The 22,347-nt window shown below is 44.1% G+C and overlaps 2 protein-coding genes across 2 annotated transcripts in view; one reads left to right on the plus strand and one right to left on the minus strand.

Moving 5' to 3' along the window:
* On the plus strand, nt 1-2,021 carry LOC135707556 (uncharacterized). The gene has a single exon (XM_065229397.1). The coding sequence runs from the start codon at nt 39-41 to the stop codon at nt 2,004-2,006; it is 1,968 nt and encodes a 655-aa protein (XP_065085469.1). The 5' UTR covers nt 1-38; the 3' UTR covers nt 2,007-2,021.
* Nucleotides 2,022-2,786: 765 nt separating this feature from the next.
* LOC135707555 (cholesterol transporter ABCA5-like) overlaps nt 2,787-22,347 on the minus strand; it is a 59,953-nt gene continuing 40,392 nt past the window's right edge. Inside the window, exon 12 of the mRNA XM_065229396.1 lies at nt 2,787-2,952. Within this exon, the coding sequence (XP_065085468.1) occupies nt 2,846-2,952 (107 nt within the window). The 3' untranslated portion in view covers nt 2,787-2,845. The remainder of the gene's footprint in view (nt 2,953-22,347) is intronic.

Below are 22,347 nucleotides of genomic sequence, written 5' to 3' on the forward strand. Positions count from 1 at the left end.
TCTATTCCCCTGGCAGAAGCAGCATTGCCGGCAGTGAAATGAGTTTTACGGATTTCCGAAAGCTGAGCATCCTCTCCAAAATGACCACAATCGTTCATCACGATGGGCGGCAGTTCATTGGGCGATGCGACGTGGACGATGGTGGTCTTCCGTATTCGGCAGAGTTCTACCTGAACGGTGAAGTGTGGAAGCTGAGCGGAGAGGACTGTTTTCTGATGTCACCCAGACGGTACATTTCCAAAGTCACCGTGGAAGGCACGGTTGATTTGGACACAGCTGTCGGTTTCGAGGAGGCAGTGCAGACGCTTCTGAAGCACTTGAAGGTGGTGAAAGTCTTATTGGATGAAGAGCTTGACGAATGCAACAAGACAAAAAGTGTTCTGGTAATGATTCTCGATAAACTAGCCGATGAATCAGGGGAAAATATTGACCGCAAACGAGATGTGATGCTGTTGGGCATGTTGTTGAAGAAGCATGGTAATTCACTGAACATGGATTTCAAGTACGATTTGAAAAGTTGTTTACGTCTATCAAGTGAAATAATGTCAACTCTTGACAACTATGTCACAAAGGCTCTCAAATTGATTCAACGGAATGAGATTTTTGGTCATTTGAACGATTCTCTATTGTCCACCGAGTTCATCAGTAATGTAATCCAGGAAGCATTGAACCGACGCCGAGCTCGACTTGCAGCCGTTTGTCCATCAACCATGAAGAATAAGCTCAAAGAACTCCCCGATGATCGCATTCTGTACGTTACCATGGAAGATATGCATCTGTTTACCGGTTTGACGACACTCGACAAAGCCATATTTAAAGCTGTCTTGCCGAAGATCTTTTCCAAATTTCTGGCAAGAGTTGAAGAAATCAATGACGACCAGTTCCGTGATCTCGACCCGCTGTCCAATCGTATCTTCCTGTACGTATGCAAGAGCGTACAGGACGTAGCCAAACAGCTTGGCACTCACATCGCAATCACCTACAGCGAAGCACTTGGATGGGAAGAAACCAAGTTCCAAACGTCACCCAACAAATGCCTCCGACAGCAGCTTCAAATGCTTACCCTGCTCGCAAATCACTTCGAACCGGGTGGTCCTTTCCGCACTAGCCGTTTCCCGTATGAGTTCAAACTGTTCCAGAATATGGACGCAATCCCCGAACCTGTCCGCATATGGTTGTGTCTTTTGGATGACTGCATGAAGGACCTGGTGCAAGCCGATCTCGACAAAATGCAAATGTTTTCGTGTTTCTTCACATCATACGTGAGTTTCATTGCATCTGAAGACTTCCGAAGCGAAACATTGGAATGCCTCCGGACGATTACTCGTGATGCGTTGCGATCGCTGGCAGATATGACATCTTCTCAACACGATCGAACCACTTCGGACTCGGTTTCATTGGAGTACAACAAAATGATTAGGTGTTGTGTGGACAAGTTCCTGCGTGAACTTTCTGGACACGAATGTGATCAAATCGAAACTACGCTCCAGCAAATTATCTGTAAAGCTATGGATATGAACGTTTCATCAGATGAGTTGTCGATGTTTTCCAATGTGTTTAATCAACTTCTGAATGACTTAAGTGACCTGCAGTTGGAATGGTTCATACGGTTGCCTCCATCAAACAAACGTAGTCTTTTGCTGGAAAACCAATTCATTGTTCCTGTGGAAAACACCGATTATAGGTGCTTTTTGGTAGTGGATCTGAAAGGTTTTGTAGAGATGTACAAACTCTTGCATAGCAGCGAAAAGATGCCCAAGCACTATCAACTCCAAGTGATTCTAGTATTGCTGCAAAACCTGGAAACACTGGCAGCAAAGCCAAGCTGGAAGGACGGAAAGCGTCTTTCGGATAAGGAGCTGCTAGGTGCTATGACCGTTATGACCAACTCCATCAGAAGCTCTCTGGTCCTTCTCAACGTTCAGCCCAACTACGTTAGCTTCGAAGATTATCTACGAGATCGAGTTGAACTGACTAAGATGTGGAACAGAAATACCTACGAATGAGGTATGTTGATCACCTGAAATTCTCAACATGTTGCCTGGAAGAGGATCGAGTTGGGTTTGTCGGACAACATCCGGGTCTGACGAAAGCATGGCTTTCTTTACTTTTCTACTCAGCAGCGATTCGGAGCGAGGAGTTTTATTTGAACCACTTGTTTTTTTTTTGCATTTGCTTTATTATTTTCTTCCTAATATTCACTTTATTTGGGATGAACCATTTTCCGATTTCTTTTTTGGTTTACTGATCGTAATAAATCACAGTTGTAAAACAAATTTCATAACTCTTTTTTTATTTCTTTTTTAATATCGTCTTTGCGAATGGATCACTTCATCATTTTTTCTTCGTAATTCCGAACTATCAATATCTTCCCTTCTCTTTGTGGGTCTTCTTTTGGTTTTGTCACTTGTTTCGCCCTTGTCGATTTAGTACTTCCATTTTGTTGTTTTAGTTTTGTCTTATTGTAATTTCACTTTATTGTAATTAATAGTTAATTATATTAAGGGTAATTAATTTAGCTGTTCACTTTTCCATCATTTTGTCTCGTTTTTACTTTGTCTTTATAAGATGCATTTTCTTGAATTTAATTATTAAATAATTACCTTTGTTGTTTGCTTTCAATTAAACTTACCTATCGGCTAGATTATTATTAGCTTAGTGTCTTTTTTTTCCTTTCACTTTATACATCCGTCAAAAAGCATCCGCTCGTCGCTCTTCGTTCACGCACCTCATTCATCACCTACCACTAGAGAACATTCTACGTGAGGCTTCTACGCCGTCAATCGTTTTTGTCGTCGTCGTCGTCATCATCAGCATCCGATGAGGGCGAGCAGAAGGGGAAAAACTACTGCACACTGGACGTCTCCTCGTCGTAATGTGCAAACTTCAGGAATACCTGCTCCAGGGTGGTTTGGCTGAACGAGTATTCCTCGATGTCTAGTTCCGTCTTGGCTGTAAGGAGAATAGAGTGAAGTGAGATTTGGTTTAAGTTAGTTTAATTTAGATGACGGAGGTATAGAAAACCTATTTAAAATACTGAATTTCCAAAGCAGAAACAATGTAAACACACTTAAATATATATCATAACAATTAAGGCTGGTAAGATACCGTAGTAGTTGGAGCACCTAGGTTAAAATGAAATGTAATTTAATTTGAATCTGGCTCAAATAAAGAGTTATAAAAATAGGGTAGAAATTTCATGATCGATTTTGCAATATTGTTTGATATTTGTTCTATAGGAATCCGCATAATCGTAAACGATAAAAGGATTATTCACAGTATCATTACGTACCACAAATAAGTATATCCGGACTATTCTAGTCAGGGTATATAAAAATGATAGGCATACAATACCATGTGTTCGCGCGTAAAACCGACTTTTCGGACACAACAAAGAATATTCACGGTTACAACATAACGAGAACTAAAACATTTTATTTCTAACGCGAACACTACAACAAACATTTATTGCGGATGATCAAACACGCTCCGACGGTGTGTAAAGCGCGACGGTTTATTTTATTCTAAAAAACTACTGCTCTATGTACTACACAGCTGACCGGTGATCGAGGGAGATCAGACACTGGTAGTGTGAGTATACACACTTCGGCTCGGTGAGAGAAGTAGAGAGAAAATGTTCCGTTACTAGGGATGCACATGCATCGATATTTCTCTACTTGTCTCGCTCGAACATATGCCGGCCGCCTTGAAAAATTTTGATTTCAATTGCACTACTCTAGCTTCTAGCTGCCTAATCGTTAATTTTGTTTTGCTATGCTAATTCTTCCTTATATAATAGACACATAAAAAATTTGTATAAAACTACACTATTGTTCTCCTGCTGGAAGTGGGATGGTTCAACCAGATTCACTTTCCTTGCCTACTGTTGTACTGCTGTTGCTGTTGATGTGGTATGACCTTGACCCATATACGAAACAGCTGATCACTGAAAGGATTGTAATCCGCTGCTCGTAGCCGATCGCTGTTGTCATCTACTGGTGTGTCTCATCGTTGGTTAAGTTGGTGATGTTTCCCTCGAAGTAAGTGAATACGAATATGGAGTATCACGATAGAATGCAGTATAAAACCGGAACAACTTACCTGGCAGGCCATGTTGGACTGCCTGAAGATTTTCTACAGCGAATTATCTGCCTGCCAGAGTTGTTCGCTCGATGATGATCTCCAGGGTCGTGTGCTTGACGATTTAAATATTTACTTCGCAGATTTGGTAAGGTGTTGACTAGACGATTCCTTGATGGTTTCGGTAGTGCGGTGCTGACTCTCGCTTCAGGATAGTAACCAATCTTGTTACCTCGATGGTTCAATAGACTGTTTGCTGAGATTTCCTCTGGACATAGATTGCAACGGGTGGATCTTCGGACCAATTGCTGCTAAGACGTTGTTGCTTCAACGTGAATGTTGGTGGACGTGATGAACTTCTCAGTGACCTCTGTTGGTGGACTGACAGGACGAACCGAACGCCGTGGTTCGATCGGTGGTGATGATTGCCTGGAGCGGAGGCCCTCGTGGCCTCCGCGGATGCCTTCTGGCATCGATGATCTCCCGCTAATGATGACGTTTCGATGATTCCTGATAGGTAGACTTCCCTCTTGACTGCTAAGGTTCGATTTGGCTCCCCGATGATATGATCGATCAGGTGAACTGGCCAAGTTCGCTGACGACCACTTCGTTGAACCAGGGTTTGAAGTGTACAACTTCTTGCCCGGAATGCAGTTGTTATTTGGAGGTACCTCGGAAGTGTCAAAATAGGACGGGATTAAGCATTGGCTCTGACGTAGCACTGCTGTGCAATGTAGGCGCTCGGCGCCACTGTGATTTCAATTGAAATCAGGCAGGAACTGAATGGACACAAAATGCACCACACATGCAACATGGAAACTACCACCGGACAACACAGATTACCTTATCTGGTCAGAGAAAACACGAAATTCAGTGAGTAGTTTGAGTCGTCCAAACTGAATGGGGAATGGGGGAGTCGTGACTGTGAAGAAAATAGGCGGTCAACTTTTTGAAATTTTAAGAAATACGTAACTTAACTGGTAAGCGGAGGCCTCTCAGCCTCCGCCGTTGGAGGAGTCCTAGTTCTCCTCAGCTGCTAAAGCAAGATTGTCTCGTATCGGTAGAATGCATACTTTTGAAATTGCTCTGCGATAGCTACCGTCCTTGGTTTGCACCGTCACGACTCGAACGTTCCCATCTGCTCCTGCGTGAACTTCGGTTACACGCGCTAGTGGCCACTTGAGTGGCGGAAGGTTTTCATCCTTTAGAACAACCATCGTCCCAACAGCGATGTTGTCTCTTCGTTTTGTCCACTTCGTTCGATTGTGTAGGTCTGATAGGTATTGTGTAGACCATTTCTTCCATATGCCTTGCATGAGGTGTTGTATTCGCTGCCATGTTGATAGCCGATTCTCTGGAATTCCATCCAGGTCAGCTTCCGGAAGTGCAATTAGAGGTCGTTGAATTAGAAAGTGTCCTGGTGTCAATGCCTCAAAGTCTTCAGGATCATTGCTGAGCGGTGTCAACGGTCTAGAGTTCAATACTGCTTCGATCTGTACGAGAATCGTTTGCATTTCGTCGTACACGAGAGTTCGAACGCCGATGCTTCGCTTGAACAAGGTTTTGAAGGACTTGACTGCTGATTCCCACAGTCCTCCGAAGTTAGGTGATCGTGCAGGGATGAACTTGAATTCTATTCCTTCTTCAGCTGCAAGATTTACAACAGAATTCTGAAAGTCCCTTGACTTAATCAAATTGTGAACCTCAGCGATTTCTCGTCTTGCACCAACGAAGTTTTTTGCATTATCGCACATTACAACTTGTGGCTTTCCTCTGCGAGCGATAAATCGTTTGAAAGTAGCTAGGAACCCTTGTGTAGACAAGTCTGCTGCTAGCTCTAAGTGAACCGCTTTCGTTACCAGGCATACGTAGATTGCGACGAAACATTTAATCAGTTGTGCACGACGTTGAGGGTACCTGATTGTGAATGGTCCACAGTAATCAACTCCAACCCGCTGGAAGGGAAGGCAGGGAGTGACTCGTTCAGGAGGAAGGTCTGCCATTAGCTGTTCGTGAACTTGTGGATGTGATCGGAAACATGCAACACATTCATGCAGTACTGTGCGAACTAGATTTCGGACATTCGTAAGCCAGAATCGTTCTCGCATGGCAGAAATCAGCAATTGTTGTCCTGCATGGAGATGCCTTCTGTGATAGTGAACCACAACAAGCTTGGCGAAAGGATGACGATAATCAATGATGAATGGATGTTTCCGATTTTCCGATATGATGGCGTGTTTCAGCCGACCGCCAACGCAGAGTATGCCCTCGATCAGCTGAGGATTCAGTGACTTGATCCTTGAGGAGTTTCGTACTGCTCGTCCACTGTTCAGGTCACTGATTTCTTGCGAGAAGCTTTCATTTTGAGAAACACGAACTAAAATTTTGAGAGCTTTGTCAAGCTCTAAGGAAGTCACAAAACCAACGCGTCGTCTATTTCGATTCTCCGACCGTGTGTTTGAGCGGAAACGATCTATGTACACAATGACTCGTACGAGGTCCATCAACGAAGATCTCCAACTGAATATCTCGCTGGGAATAGCGGTTGGAAGCGCTGCCGTTACGCCTTTCTCCTCCAATACTTCCATTTGAATTTCTGCTTCTTGAACTCGTTGATCGCTAGGCCAGTGTTGATCTTCCAGTCGCAGCCAGCATGGACCGTGAAACCATAGTGTCTCATACTGCAACTGTGCTGGGGTCATCCCTCGTGAGATAATGTCTGCTGGATTCTCCAGTCCCGCTACATGACTCCAAACTCCCCCTCTCGTGATGTGCTGGATTTCGGAGACTCTGTTGGCAACAAATTGCTTCCATCTAGTTGGAGATGATGATAGCCAGCACTTCACAATCATTGAATCTGTCCAGAAGAATGACTGCATTTCCAAGTGGAGAGCAGTTTTCACCTTTTCATACAAATGTGCGAGCAGAAGCGCTGAAGAAAGCTCCAACCGAGGAGTGGTTTCACGCTTTTCAGCCTTCTTCGGATTATTCAGAGGAGCTACTCTAGATTTAGCTGTCAGTAGATGAACAGACATTTCACCAGTTTCCAACACGGTGCGCAAATAGATGCAAGCTCCGTAGGCCTTGTTTGATGCATCGCAGAATCCATGAAGTTCAACAACTGCGACATTCTTGCTGTATCCAACCCAACGAGGAATCGTCAATGTGTCCAGACCTACTAAATTCCGCTTGTACTCCCGCCATTGCTCCTGAAGATTCTCGTCCAACGATTCATCCCATCCACATTGCTTCCTCCACAGGTCTTGGATGAAGATTTTTGCCTGAACTACAACTGGCCCTACTAGGCCAAGTGGATCGAATATGCGGGAAACATCCGAAAGCACAGTCCGTTTGGTGATTATTGAAGTGGGGTTCCACGATGGTGTGCAGAATTTGAAGTGATCAGAGCTAGGCTCCCACATTAATCCTAGTGTTTTAACGCTGGAATTAGCTGATTCAAGCTCCAGAATAGAACGACTGTCCCTCAAGTCTTCTGGTACGTTTATCAGCAATTCACTCGAATTGGAGTTCCACTTTCGAAGGGTGAAGCCGGCTGAATGTAACAGCGCTATAATTTCTTGAATCAATGCTTTGCCTTCTGCAATGTCATCTACACCTGACAGCATGTCGTCCACATAGAAATCCTGCCTGAGCACTTTTGCAGCTAACGGATATGTTGATTCTCCATCTTCCGACAAACGTTGCAAACATTTTGTAGCGAGATAGGGCGCAGAAGCAGTTCCATAGGTGACCGTTTTCAATTGATAAGTACGAATCGGTTCATTTACGTTGTTCCTCCAAACAATTTTCAAGAATCGACGATCAGCTATGTGCTTCAGGACCATGCGATACATTTTAGCTACGTCAGCAACCAGAACATAGCGATGTAGACGAAAGCGTATGGAAATGTCTTGAATATCATCCTGCACTACTGGTCCTACCATCAGGGCTTCATTAAGCGAGATTCCACTCGACGTACGGCAGGAAGCATCGAATACTACCCGCAGCTTGGTAGTGGTGCTATCTGGTTTCAAAACGGCGTGATGTGGCAGGTAATAATCCCTTTCCTCTGTAGATTCCCCACAAATTTCCTCCATGTGCCCTAGCGCGTCATATTCACGGATAAACTTCGTGTACTCCTCTTTCAGCTCGGGGTTAGATGCGAAACGTCGTTCTAGTCCCATGAAACGTTTGATGGCGATTGTTCTCGATTCTCCTAGCTGGTTGGTGAGGTGTTCCTTCTTCGGGAGAGTGACAATGAATCTTCCGGCTTCATCCCGAACTGTGGTCCTGTTGAAGATTTCTTCGCATGCTGATTCCTCTGTTGAGAGGATGCTGGTTGATCTGCATGTTTCTAGTTCCCAGAACTTGGTAAGCTGATCCTGAATTTCAGCTGTAGAGCAGACATGAGTTAGCGATACTAATCTGCCTTCTGAATTGTCTGGTACTCGTCCGGAAACTATCCATCCAAACACCGTATTTTGCAATGTAGGTCCATTATCGGTCGCCTTTTGCCGCTCGTTACAAAGGAGATCCATATAGTATTCCGCTCCTATGATTAAGTCAATTGGACCTGGCTCGTAGAAATGTGGATCAGCAAGGAACATTGATTGAGGAAGATTCCATGTTGATGGATCAATGGCAGCAGTGGGTAAGGATACAGTCAGCTTCGGCAAGACATGAAACTGCATCTCTTCGACATACTGCAAGGCATGGTTGGACCGAGGACCTACTAGAGCTGTAACTATTTTGGTAGAGATCGATTGGGAGGGTCCAATGCCTTGGACCGACAGATATGATGGACTTTCTCGGAACTTTAACTTGTTCGAGAAGCCCTTGGTCATCAAACAATGCTGAGAACATGAGTCCAATAATGCTCGTGCCAGCATCGAATTCCCAAATCGATCCTGGATTTTGAGAAGTGCTGTTGATAGAAGTATGTTTTGTGTAGGAGTGATGGGAAGTGCAACGAGGTTTTGGCTAGTGTTGGCTTGTTCTGTGGCTGATTGTGTGTGCGAGTTAGCAGAGGTAGCAGTGTTGGGAATTTGTGTCTGTTGGTTCGGTTGTGCTGATCTGACTTGTGATTGTTGCTGCTGTCGGGATTGCATCGAAGGTATTGACTGCGAGTTTGGAACGGAGGATCGTGTTGCTCCACTATGCAACATGGAATGATGCTTTTGGTGGCAGTGGCGACATACTCCTCGCTCGCAGGTCCTCACGTAATGCCCAGGATTGAGGCAATTCCGGCACAGCTTTCCTTTCATGACGGCTTCATTCCTCTCAGCAACCTTCATCCGCATAAACTTCGCACAATGAAATGCAGAATGCCATGTCTCATTGCAGAAGGGACATTTTCCAAATGATTTGACGGTAGCGTGGCAGACTGCTGGCTTCGATGATCGTTGATCTTCGCGATTGGATTTCGTTGGAGCTACTGACTGGAGCACGGAACAATGACTCCGTAGAAAATCGACAAGGTTCTTATAAATCGGGACTTCTTTGGAGTTATGATGAGTCTCCCAAATTCTCAAGGTAGCAGCATCCAGGCGACTGCATACCATGTGTGCCAATATTGTACTCCAATCCGCTGTGTTTTCGCCAATTTTCTCCAACATTTGAAGATTCTTCTCAAATTCACTAATGAGGTGATTGAGTCCACTGTAGCTCTCCTTCCTCAGTCCTTCCACAGCGAAAAGTGCGTCGAGGTGGGTCTTCACTATTAGCTTTTTGTTCTCGTAGCGGGTTAGCAAAGCATCCCATGCTACACTGTAATTAGCGGCAGAAAGCTCCACTGAACTTATCTCCTGCAGTGCATCACCAGACAAAGATGATCGCAGATAGCTAAATTTATCCATCTCCATCAGCTGGGTGTTGGAATCGATGAGGCTACGAAAACTATCACGGAAGGGGACCCATTCTCGAATGTTCCCGCTGAACGTCGGAAGCCTGATCTCCGGGAGTTTGACCTTCGGGAAGCCACTTGCAGATGAGCAATTTGTTGTCAAATCTCGAGATGCAGATTTTTTATCCATCTTTTCGAGAAGATCCGCTTTTATGTCACAGTAGCGATCTTCGAAATCGCTGAGAGCCTTTTTGTTCCTTTCGATCTGGTCATCGTCCGTCTTTACCTCTGAATCCTCGCTTGGGTTGATCTCATCCAGTAGAAGCTCGATCTTACTCCGGACCTCGAAATACTCCTTGTAAACCGCTTCTAGAACTTGAAGGCGAACTTCAGCTTTCCTTTCATCTTTCAATGGATCATAGTTCTCGACAAACCGCTCGATTCCCTCCAAGGAGTTCAACAGCTGCCGTTCACGCTTCGTCAATGCACGCATATCAGCTACCATTTTGGCGTACATCAATTACTTTTCACTTCACAGCAAAATCCACACTTTCACTGTCACTGTGACCAGCATCGATCCTATTCGATTCTGTTCGAATTTAAACACTGCATCACCAATGCACTAACACTCCCGATCAACTCGACGTCCCACTAACTCGGTCTCGCGAAGCAAAAATTGAATGACTTGCAACCCAACAGGTGACAGCAGCGAAGAGACACAATTTCTGAGACCAACATTCAACGATGGACACAAGGGATGCTACTTGCCAATGAAAGGAAATACTCGCATGCAATTTACATAATTTATTTGCTTTAGCCAATTATAATTTTAAGCCACATGCACTAGGCCAATGTTTCATGCACTTGAAAATACTTCCCAACTCAATACGGCATCCAGCTTCCTAATCCTTGTGGTTGATCAGCTGCCTAATGTCTTCCGAACTCGTGCTTTTTCCAGCTGCTTCACGATGGCTGCACTCTCGATGGCGCGGTAGCGGTCTCGCGATGGCGCCGCAAGTAGAATGTCGCACGACCAAAATGGCACCGCGAACAATTCCGCGGCAGAAACAAAGCACACAATTGTCCTTCAGACGCGCTTTCCTACACGTTTTTTGGCAGTTTCTTCTCACAAAAATAAACTTTCTACTGCCCACAACAGTTTAAGTTCACAGTCACCGTAAGGAGAACAGTGCAATTCACCAATTTGCGACAATTGAACCACTTCAACGGTTTTTATTCCCAGCACTTTATGTCCGTGTTCTGTGTCCGAAAGGGGATCCGACGGATCCGGCTCGAAGGACCAAAATGTTCGCGCGTAAAACCGACTTTTCGGACACAACAAAGAATATTCACGGTTACAACATAACGAGAACTAAAACATTTTATTTCTAACGCGAACACTACAACAAACATTTATTGCGGATGATCAAACACGCTCCGACGGTGTGTAAAGCGCGACGGTTTATTTTATTCTAAAAAACTACTGCTCTATGTACTACACAGCTGACCGGTGATCGAGGGAGATCAGACACTGGTAGTGTGAGTATACACACTTCGGCTCGGTGAGAGAAGTAGAGAGAAAATGTTCCGTTACTAGGGATGCACATGCATCGATATTTCTCTACTTGTCTCGCTCGAACACCATGAATTCAGGCATAACATTTGATAACGGCACAGTCCGCATCGTGCTCTCTTGCCGTGCGGATCTGGAAGTGTTACTACTACCTAAAGCTACAACAAATTTAAACAGCACTTTTCAGTGCTCAACCTGTAAAAATTTCTACCTTGTTCAACTCTTATTCCTCTTCGATCCTTGTTTGGACCCTACCCGAGGTAATCCTTCTTGGATATCGATTTGGAAAATTCCTCGTCGATCCTTCAGATTCTTATAGTAATCTGCTTGGAAGTCGATTTGGATAAAAATTTACTGCCGGCATGGCGCCTAAACGCAAAGGAAAGGGGCAAACTCTTGAAATTAATTTGAGTAATCAATTTGATTTACTCACGGATGATGAGAATGACCCATCATCCAAGAAAAATTCTAGTAAACTTTCCCGGCTTAATGCCAAGAAGGAAAAGATTCCCCCTATTGTGATAACCACTACCGATTTCCATGCTCTTCGCATGGAACTTTTGAACTTCGTGAAAGTTAAGTTTTGTATCGCGACCCTGGTGCGGTAGCATACTAAATTATAAAAATACTCAGAAAAATGAAGAAACGAACGGAATTTTCGGCAACTGACCCAACGGCAACGAAATAAGGACAATGAATGGAAACTCGGTTCTTGGAATGTCTGAACGTTAAATGAACCTGGACGAGTGGGCCTTCTGGCCCGTGAACTGCAAAAGGTGAATGTGAGTGTGGCTGCTCTTCAAGAAGTACGGTGGCTTAGATCTGGAGAACGTGAATTCAGGGCGGTAGATCCTATCGCCAACACATCGTTCAAATACCATATCTACTACAGCGGTGTCGATAGAGCAGAACATATTGGATGGGAGGCAACAATTGCCGAACCCTCAATCGGCCGAACCCAGCAGCGCAAAGCTTGTTTGAGTGCTGTCATAGAGAAAGCACATGCGATCGGTGCGTCTACTGCGATCGCCCATTTTGCTGATTATCGTTTCTTCTCTCGTACTGTACACATAAAGGGCGAACACGAAATTATTGCGACACATTCAACAGGGCATAACTTTTTTACCATTGGGTAAAAATCAACCAAATTTTGCACACTTTCTCATTGATGTGTATTGTGTACATGCTGTCAAACTCGAAGTCGTGTTTTTCGATTCAACGAAAATGGAGGTGAACCAACGCGAGTTGACAGAACAAATTCTTTCCAAACACCTGGAATTTCCTGACCTGTCGCACCGGCAGTTGGGAAAAATGTTGAACATTCACCATTCAACCGTCTCCAGAGTGTTGAAGCGGTTCCAGGAGCGGTTGACGTTGGACCACGGCAAAGGAGCTGGAAGAAAACCGGGACCGGAGAACAAAAAGACGGAGGGAAAGGTGAAGTGGATGATTAAAGCAAATCCCAACGTCTCAAGCCGTGATTTGGCTAAAAAGATCGGCATGTCGCAGAGCTACGTCCAGAATGCAAAGAAGAGAGCTGCACTACATACATACAAGGTACAGAACTTCCCGAACCGCGATGAGCGGCAACAATCGACGGCTAAAACTCGGGCACGGAAGCTCTACGAGAAGATGCTGACAAAATATGGCTGCTGTGTGATGGACGACGAAACGTATATAAAAGCCGATTTTAAGCAAATTCCGGGGTTGGAGTTTTTCACCGGCAAGAGCAAGTTCGATGTGGACGACAAATTTAAGAAGAAGAAAATGTCGAAGTTCGCCTCCAAATATCTCATTTGGCAGGCCATCTGCTCTTGCGGACTGAGGAGTGAGCCTTTCGTGACAAAGAGCACAGTAAATGGCGAGATCTACAAATCTGAGTGCCTCGAGAAGCGCCTTTTGCCGTTCTTGCAGCAGCACGACGAAGCTCCGCTATTCCGACATGCCACTATTCTAAAAGTGTCCTGGAGTGGTATGAGGCCAATTCTGTCCATTTTGTTCCAAAGGACATGAATCCGCCAAACTGTCCGGAGCTGCGCCCGGTGGAGCAGTACTGGGCAATAATGAAACGGGAACTTCGGAAGAGCAAGAAGACAGTCAAAGACGAGAAGGACATGTTAAGAAAATGAAAAAAAAAACTGAGAAACTGGTACCGGATGACACTGTAAAGACTTTGATGGAGGGCATCAAGCGAAAATGCGTTCAATTTTACATCGATTAACTTTTCTTTTGATTTTTGAAGTAAATATATGTATAAAACTACCCTAAAATTTTGGTTTGATTCTAAACATTATAAGAAAATTGGCACGCCATTTTCGGTGTTGCAATAATTTCGTGTTCGTCCTTTATGTTTAATAAACCAGTTTACTTTTATTATAAAACCAATTAATTCCGGTGTTATTATTTAACCTGCTAGCTCAGCCCAATAGGTACGCCCAGTGTAACGCGGAGTTTGTGTACATTTGTGGACAATAGGGAAAACCCGGAACGTGAAGTGTTTTTCAAGAACGAACAGTCGGTTGTTTTATTCGCTCGCTCAGTGCCAGTGTTATTAATAGTACTGCGCGTTTGTTCACGTTTCGGTCGTTTCGATGCATCGCGTGAGATGTCGAAGCGGAAGAAGAAGACAGACTCGAACCAGGGTTCGAACCCTGCAACACAGTCTAATGCTGCCCAAGGCGGTAAAAAGACGAAGAGAGACGCATCCGACCGTGGAAGTGTCCATACCCCAATGAAGAGTGGTCTCCAGAATAACGCTACAGCAATCAACGGTAGTGACGTCGGTGATTTCGGCGGGTCCGTTGAAAACTTGGCCACGGGCGGCCAGAACGGTCTGAAACAAGCTGGCTCAAGAGATGGCATCCCTTGGCGTCGCTGCCGAGTACAAGCTGTGCGGGATTGGCACGAAAATCATCCTCCACACCAAAGCGGACTACAACAAAGCTTTGGCTTCGCTGAAGAATTCCAAAGTGGAATTTTTCACACACGACATCCCGGGCGACAAGCCATTTAAGGTAGTCATCCGAGGCCTTCCGAATTTCGAAACGAAGGTGATCGAAGCTGAAATTAAAGACCGGTACAAGCTGGCAAGAGGAGGAACGAAAGCCAGAGGAAGTACACTTCAAGAAGGGGACGGTGACGCTTAATGCGTTGCAAGCAATCCGCCCGCTCTTCAACGTCATCATCCGTTGGGAGTCCTACCGTGGTGGCCGCCGCGATGTAACGCAGTGTCAGCGCTGCCTCAACTTCGGACACGGCACCCGAAATTGCAACATCAACCCACGCTGCAGCTTCTGCACCAAGGACTATGCCTCCTCCGACTGCCCAGATGACAGTCCTGAGGTTATCAAGTGTGTCAACTGTGGCGGTGCTCATCATGGAACTGACAGGCAGTGCCCCAAACGCGAGGAGTTCAAGCGTATCCGAAAGGATGCATCGACCTCCAACCAACCAGGACGTAAGAAAAATAAGTTTTGTCTTAGAACTTTCGGGCCAGGTGATTTTCCGCCTCTTCGAACCAACCAGCAACCGCGATTGCAACCCGCTCCCCCCCAACCAACGCCCGGTGAACAAACTCCACTCCCCCTGGATCCTGGAGAACACCGCCAACGCTAGAAGGTATGTACTCGGTGGACGAGTGTTGGAACATGTTCGTCCATGTTACAAGCGCTTTCCGCAAGTGCACCAACAAGAACGAACAGTTCGAAACTATCGTGAAACTGGCTACGCATTATGGCGTCTAAACCACTATGCATAGTCACATGGAACGCTTGCTCCTTAAGAGCAAAAACCATCGACGTGGGCCTCCTCACCGAGACCCACCTCAAGTCCAAGTACAGTTGCTGGTTACCGGACCACAACATCATTCGGCTTGATCTTACCAGCTCCAGGGGGGGGGGGGGTGGTGTTGCGATTATCGTCAGAAAAGGGATAAAATACCGCAGTCTGTCCCATATCCGCACCTCTATCATCGAGGCCCTTGGTGCGGAGGTGGAGTCGTCGACTGGATACGTCCAGTTCATCGCCGTCTACTGCCCTCGACAGTGTGCCGCCAGCAGCGGACTAGCGGCTAAATTCAAGAAAGACCTGGCCAGCATTACCCGTACCGGTTCCCGCTTCGTTGTTGGAGGAGATCTGAATGCTCGCCATGAAGCCTGGCGGAACTACCAGCAGAACCAGAACGGTCGTCTGCTGTTCAACCATTCGCAGCATGGGCTGTACTCCGTTTGGTTCTCGGACGAGCCAACATTCATCTCACCGGCAGGCAACCCATCGACGCAAGACCTGTTTCTTACAAATACCGGCTTGTCCAAGCCATTGATTCCCACACCTAACTATTGATTCGACTGAGAAATGTTCGTAGACGCCAGTTCCAAAGAACCGAAGATCTAGCGAGGAAACGTGAAATGGCCAATCTGAACAAGGAGATTGCTTCCAGAATGGTCTCACTCCGGAACGAAAGTTTCGGGCGGCTTGTCCAGAATCTGGACGACCGCTCCAGACCATTCTGGAAAGTTGCCAAGGTCTTAAAGACGCACCCTAAACCCATTCCACCACTAAAAGATGAAAATGATGACGATCGGCTCATAATCACCCCTCAGGAGAAAGCAAATGCGATTGGTGAGCATATTGCCAAATTGCACTTGCTTAGCTTCAACATCCACTCAAAGTTCAGGTTGAGCAATGCGTACTCAACCTTGATTCCTCCCCTTGTGCCATCCCTCCGGAGGATAGAATCACAGTGGAACAGATTTGCTCAGCGCTGAAATGCACCAAAAACATGAAGGCCCCCGGGTTTGACGGAATATTCAACCTAGTGTTGAAAAATCTCAGCATGAAGGTTCACTCTCTGCTGGCTGCTGTCTTCAACAGATGCTTGGAACTGCACTATTTTTCAAGTATCTGGAACACAGCGAAAATCATACCTATCCGCAAACCCGGGAAGGACCCAACGCTAGCTTCAAGCTACAGACCAATCAGCCTCCTTTCAGCGCTGAGCAAATTGTTCGAGAAACGCATTCTCAATAGTTTGCTCAAGTTTGTCGAGGAGCAAAACATTCTCCTACCGGAACAGTTCGGGTTCAGGAAGGGGCACTCCACAAATCATCAGCAAGTACGGGTGATGAATAACATCCGAAGTAACAAGGCTGTATCCAAGTCTACAGCCATGGCATTGTTAGACGTTGAGAAAGCGTTTGATAATGGAAACTTACCTACGAGGAGCTATCAACTGTGTTGTGTCAAGTGGAGGCCTGTCTCAATTCGAGATCCCTCTGCCCAATGTCGTCGAATCCTGATAGTTTCGAAGCACTTACCCCAGGACATTTTCTGGTCGGGCAGCCCTTGATTTGGGACCTCCCTTAGCTCAGTCGGTAAAGGCACAGCTACAAAGCAAAACCATGCTGGAGGTGGCTGGGCTCGATTCCCGGTCCGGTCTAGGTTTTCTTCGGGTTGGAAAATTTATCGACTTCCCTGGGCATAGAGTATGATTGTACTTGCCACACAATTATACTAATGCAAAGATGGTACAGGCATCGAAAGCTCTCAATTAATAACTTTGGAAGTGCATCTAGAACACTAAGTTGAGAGCACGCAATAAGCTAATATGCCATACGCAATAAGCTTGAAATGCAAGGAAGAAGAAGAAGCCCTTGAATTTGCTGCCTGAATCAGACTTAACCCACATCAGGATGAATCAGTTGGACCGTTGGCAGAAGGTTCAACGGTACACAGCGGAGTTTTGGCAACGATGGCGAGATGAGTACATCGCCACGTTGCAACCCAGAGGAAAGTGGCGAATGAGTCAGGACAACTTGAAGCCTGGGCAGTTGGTGATCGTGAAGAACGATAACAGCCCACCGTCAACTTGGGAGTTGGCTCGCATCGTGACAGTGCATCCGGATCAGCAAGGGTTGGTTCGCACCGTCACTCTACGCAGAGGCAAGTCGGAGTATCAACGTCCGGTACAGAAGTTATGTCCACCTCCTGATTGAGCTGTTGGCTCAAGGCGGAGAGATATTGTTGGTAATCCATCAACGCGTCGACCCCTCGGCGCCCAACCGGTCTACAAGCTATTCATTGAACCAAGAGTAAAACTTTCTTGCACTTTTGTATGAACAAACATTAATAAACGATCAGAAGTAATAATCGGCCGCGTTTTATATTTCATCGTTCGATTTACCGGAATATTCGCGATCCTACGAAAGGCAAATAAGTTTTTGGTGTTCTCGGGTTCCAGTTCCCAGTCCAAGTTCTACTCTCGATCTTTCGCTATGTACAATATGTTTTAGTGAAAAGTACAGAAATTACCTTCAATGAAATCAGTTAAACCTCTTTTTATAGGAACAATATTTAGTGGGACTGTTATGCCGACAAATTTGTTATGGAGCAGGAAATTCTACGCATGTCAGAGCCCCATTAGAAACTGTTACTTTCCGTGTTGCTTTGATGGCCACGTTGCGTTTGATGTCTTTACTCGTGTGTTTGCATCAGGGCGTCACAATATCAGCTTCAATCGACCAAATCGATGCGACGAAGAGACTGCTGGCTTTCTTTTTCTGTTAAAGTCGAACAGCTTCGCAACATTCTAGAACCTCACACGGAAAAACGAGTTTATGCATTGATGACTATTTTTTAACCACTTTTGGGAGCTTGTTCGAGCTGTCATAGAGTGGTTGAAATTTATAGCAAAAAAGTGTATACAATTTAGACATTTCCAGAGAAAACCATTTTGTAAAATAAGTGTCTAAATTTTATTCACCAGTGGCTGAAAAAAAAACTTGGCAGCAATTATTTTCCGAAACCGCAGCGGCCATCATTCATCAACTTTTCGCAGGTAGATAGATTCTTTATATTATTATTATACAATTTAAAACTAACTTATAGTTTTGTTTTCATTTCCAGAGTGCGGTGAGAACTCCAAGATGAAGTCATCATCGTCTAGTGAGCACCAGAAATAGCAGCTTCCTTCGCAATCAAGTGCCGGAACGAAAATAAAGTTTTCTTCCGATTCTGTTTCCGACTTTGGAAACAGGACAGAATGTGTGGGATCAGGCCAAAGAGATGGTCGATGATAATAGTAAGTATATCTAACAAGGTACATTGTTTTGTTATTTCAAAACTTTTGATTCCCACTACATAGGGCTTCAAACGGCAGCACAATGATCCGGATCGAGTTCACCGGGCAATGGAACGGGAAGGTCGACGAAAGGATCGCGAAAACAAGGAAACATCCGATTCCGGATTGTGCTAAGGTGTTCCGTGATCGGACTACACTGCTTTGTACGCAATTAGGATAGATTCACCAGGAGCAGCATGTTCCCAACATTGAATCACCACCAAGGGCAGAAACAACGCCACCACAGCAGAGTATCTTCCTGACCATTGCCAACCATTGCCGATATGAACAGCCTCGCGAATCACATGATGGATTCTGCGTTGAAACCAAGGGGACCAGCCGGCAGCAGAAGAACGGAGTATTCCCCGGTCACCGTGTACAAGGTCACTAAGGCGGTAGACCAAACAGCAACACGAACCAGAATCTTGAAATAAACGTTACTTTTTATTGGATTTTATTCGATTGTAATTTATAATAATATATGTTTAAAATAAACGAAATCAGCCATTTAAATTCCTTCCAGTGCATACAATCTAACCACTTTTGAGAATAACGTCTTTATTCATTAATGATTAAAATTTAATCACTTTCGAGAAAAACGTGTTTATTCATCCGATGAGTAAACAGCGTTTATTCATTTTATGAATATGTGCGGGTTTTCTCGAAACTGGTTAAAGTTTAAACATTAATGCATACTTTTTTCTTAGCGTGTAGGTTCGCATCATTAAATGATACCAATAATAAGTGTGTTGACATTGCTGTGATCGTCGTTTGCTAGATCTATAAAGTCATCTAGAGAGTAGTCCGCATCGTGCTCTCTTGCCGTGCGGATCTATTTGCTTTTTGCTTAAGGAAGTGTTACTACTACCTAAAGCTACAACAAATTTAAACAGCACCAACCTGTAAAAATTTTCTACCTTGTTCAACTTCTCTTATTCCTCTTCGATCCTTGTTTGGACCCTACCCGAGGTAATCCTTCTTGGATATCGATTTGGAAAATTCCTCTTCGATCCTTCAGATTCTTATAGTAATCTGCTTGGAAGTCGATTTGGATAAAAAATTACTGCCGCCATGGCGCCTAAACGCAAAAGAAAGGGGCAAACTCTTGACCCCCCTTCTGATGAAATTAATTTGAGTAATCAATTTGATTTGCTCACGGATGATGAGAATGATCCATCATCCAAGAAAAATTCTAGTAAACTTTCCCGGCTTAATGCCAAGAAGGAAAAGATTCCCCCTATTGTGATAACCACTACCGATTTCCATGCTCTTCGCATGGAACTTTTGAATTTCGTGAAAGTTAAGTTTTCACTACAAATTGGACGTCGGGGTGAATGCCGTGTATTGGCTGAAACCTTGGACGGATTTAAATGTCTTCTCAAGTATCTTACTGAGAAGAAGCACAAATTTTTTACTTACGACACCAAAACTGAACGTGTGTTCAAGGTTGTCATGAAAGGACTGCCCAGTGGTGAATCCCTGGATCAGATCAAAGATGAACTGGCAAAATTACTTGGAGTTGTGCCACTCCAAGTAATCAAAATGAAAATGAAATCCCGTCCTGGCGATTCGCGCAACGGGATTTCTAATGATTTTTATTTAGTTCACTTCAAGTCTAGTGAACTAAACAACCTTAAGGCCTTAGAAAAAGCTAGCCTTATGCTCCATGTCCGAGTGAAGTGGGAACACTTCAGGAAGACTGGAGGAAATTTCCAAAACCTCACCCAGTGCCGTAAGTGCCAGGGATGGGGTCACGGAACTAAAAATTGCTACATGCCAGCTAAATGCATGAATTGTGGTGATTCCTCTCACGCAAAGGACGACTGTCCTGTGAAGGAAGATCCTAAGAAATTTAAATGTTCAAATTGTGGTGAAAACCACAAATCCAATTTTTGGGAATGTAAGACTCGCAAAGCGATCCTACAATCTCGTTCTAACCGACAGGTAGGAAACGCTCCACGTTTCCGACCAGGTACAAATTCCTCTGCTGTTAACAACGGTCAACGAGGAACAAATTCTACATTCGTACCCGTAGGTACAAATATCACCCCTGCTTCAAATGTTTCATCTGTACCTACTCCCCTCGCTGCTAACAATGTTCAGCGAGTTAATGGAGCTACCTATGCTGCTATTGCAGCGGGTAGAAATCAAAATACTAACCAACGTTCTAACGGAAATTTTGACAATTTTGACTTAGGAAGCATTACTGCTCCTAAAATGGAATTTTTACAGAATTCATTAATTGACATGATTTCTGATATGCTTAAATCTAACTCCATGTTTGATGCTATTCAAACTGGAGTAAAATTTGCTAATAATATTGTCATGACTTTAAAATTCAGTAATGGATTTTAAAGCATTAAACATTTTAAATTGGAATGCTCGATCTCTTAAAGATAATGAAGACGAGCTATTTAATTTTTTGAGAGTTCATAACGTGCATATTGCCGTTATAACTGAAACGTTCCTTAAACCTGACCATAAGGTTAAGAAGGACGCAAATTACTTGATTTATAGAAATGATCGTCTTGATGGACCCTGTGGTGGCGTTGCCATCATTATTCATAGACGAATCAAGCATAAAATTCTTTCTTCATTTGAAACCAAAGTTTTTGAAACTTTGGGGGTTTCTGTTGAAACAAAATTTGGACAACTTACGTTTATAGCTGCCTATTTGCCATTCCAATGCGTAGGCCAGAAAAAGAATTTTCTCAAGGGTGACCTCCAGAAACTTACCCGTCATAGGTCTAAATTCTTCATTATTGGTGATTTTAATGCAAAACACCGCTCATGGAATAATGCTCAAAGTAATTCCAATGGTAATATTCTGTTTGATGATTGTTCTGCAGGTTATTACACTATTCAATATCCAAACAGCCCAACATGCTTTTCTTCTGCAAGAAATCCCTCAACTATTGATTTGGTCTTAACTGATTCATGTCAACTTTGTAGCCAATTGGTTACCCATGCTGACTTCGGTTCTGATCACCTTCCAGTAACTTTTGAAATATCCCAAGAAATAATTTGTAATCCCAACAGCTCTACTTTCAATTACCATAGGGCTGATTGGGAGCAATATCGAACATTTATGGAATATAACTTCGATCCAAACATTCCTTTGCAAACCAAAGATGAAATTAATTATGCTCTTGAATCTCTGACTACTTCTATAGTTGAAGCAAGAGCTGCCTCAGTACCAAAATGCGAGGTTAAATTCGATTCAATTATAATAGACGATGATCTTCAGCTCTTGATCCGTCTTAAAAATGTCCGTAGGAGACAATTTCAAAGAACACGCGATCCTGCCATGAAAGTTATCTGGCGGGATTTGCAAAAACAAATTAAAAAGCGATTCTCTGCCCTGAGGAACAAAACTTTTGAAAATAATGTTTCTAAATTAGACCCGAGTTTCAAACCCTTTTGGAAACTCACAAAAATTTTGAAAAAACCTCAAAAGCCAATTCCAGCGCTTAAAGAAGGTGGTAAAATTTTGATCACAAATTTGGAAAAAGCTCAGAAACTTGCTAAGCAATTCGAGAGTTCCCATAATTTCAGTTTGGGTCTTACTAGTCCTATTGAGAATCAGGTTGCTCGGGATTTTCTGAATATTTTCTCTCGGGAAAATATTTTTGATGATTCCTGGGGGACTGATTTGGACGAAGTAAGGTCTATAACTAAATATTTTCAAAATATGAAAGCTCCAGGTGATGATGGAATTTTCTATATCCTCATCAA

This window comes from Ochlerotatus camptorhynchus, unplaced genomic scaffold, assembly GCF_037179485.1.
Source record: "Ochlerotatus camptorhynchus isolate MF236.1 unplaced genomic scaffold, CSIRO-AGI_Acam_v1.1 ptg000314l, whole genome shotgun sequence".
NCBI lineage: Eukaryota > Metazoa > Arthropoda > Insecta > Diptera > Culicidae > Ochlerotatus > Ochlerotatus camptorhynchus.

Bases quoted from the DNA above. Each gene is read 5' to 3' on its own strand.
- LOC135707556 (XM_065229397.1), top strand. From the start codon at position 39: ATGAGTTTTACGGATTTCCGAAAGCTGAGCATCCTCTCCAAAATGACC.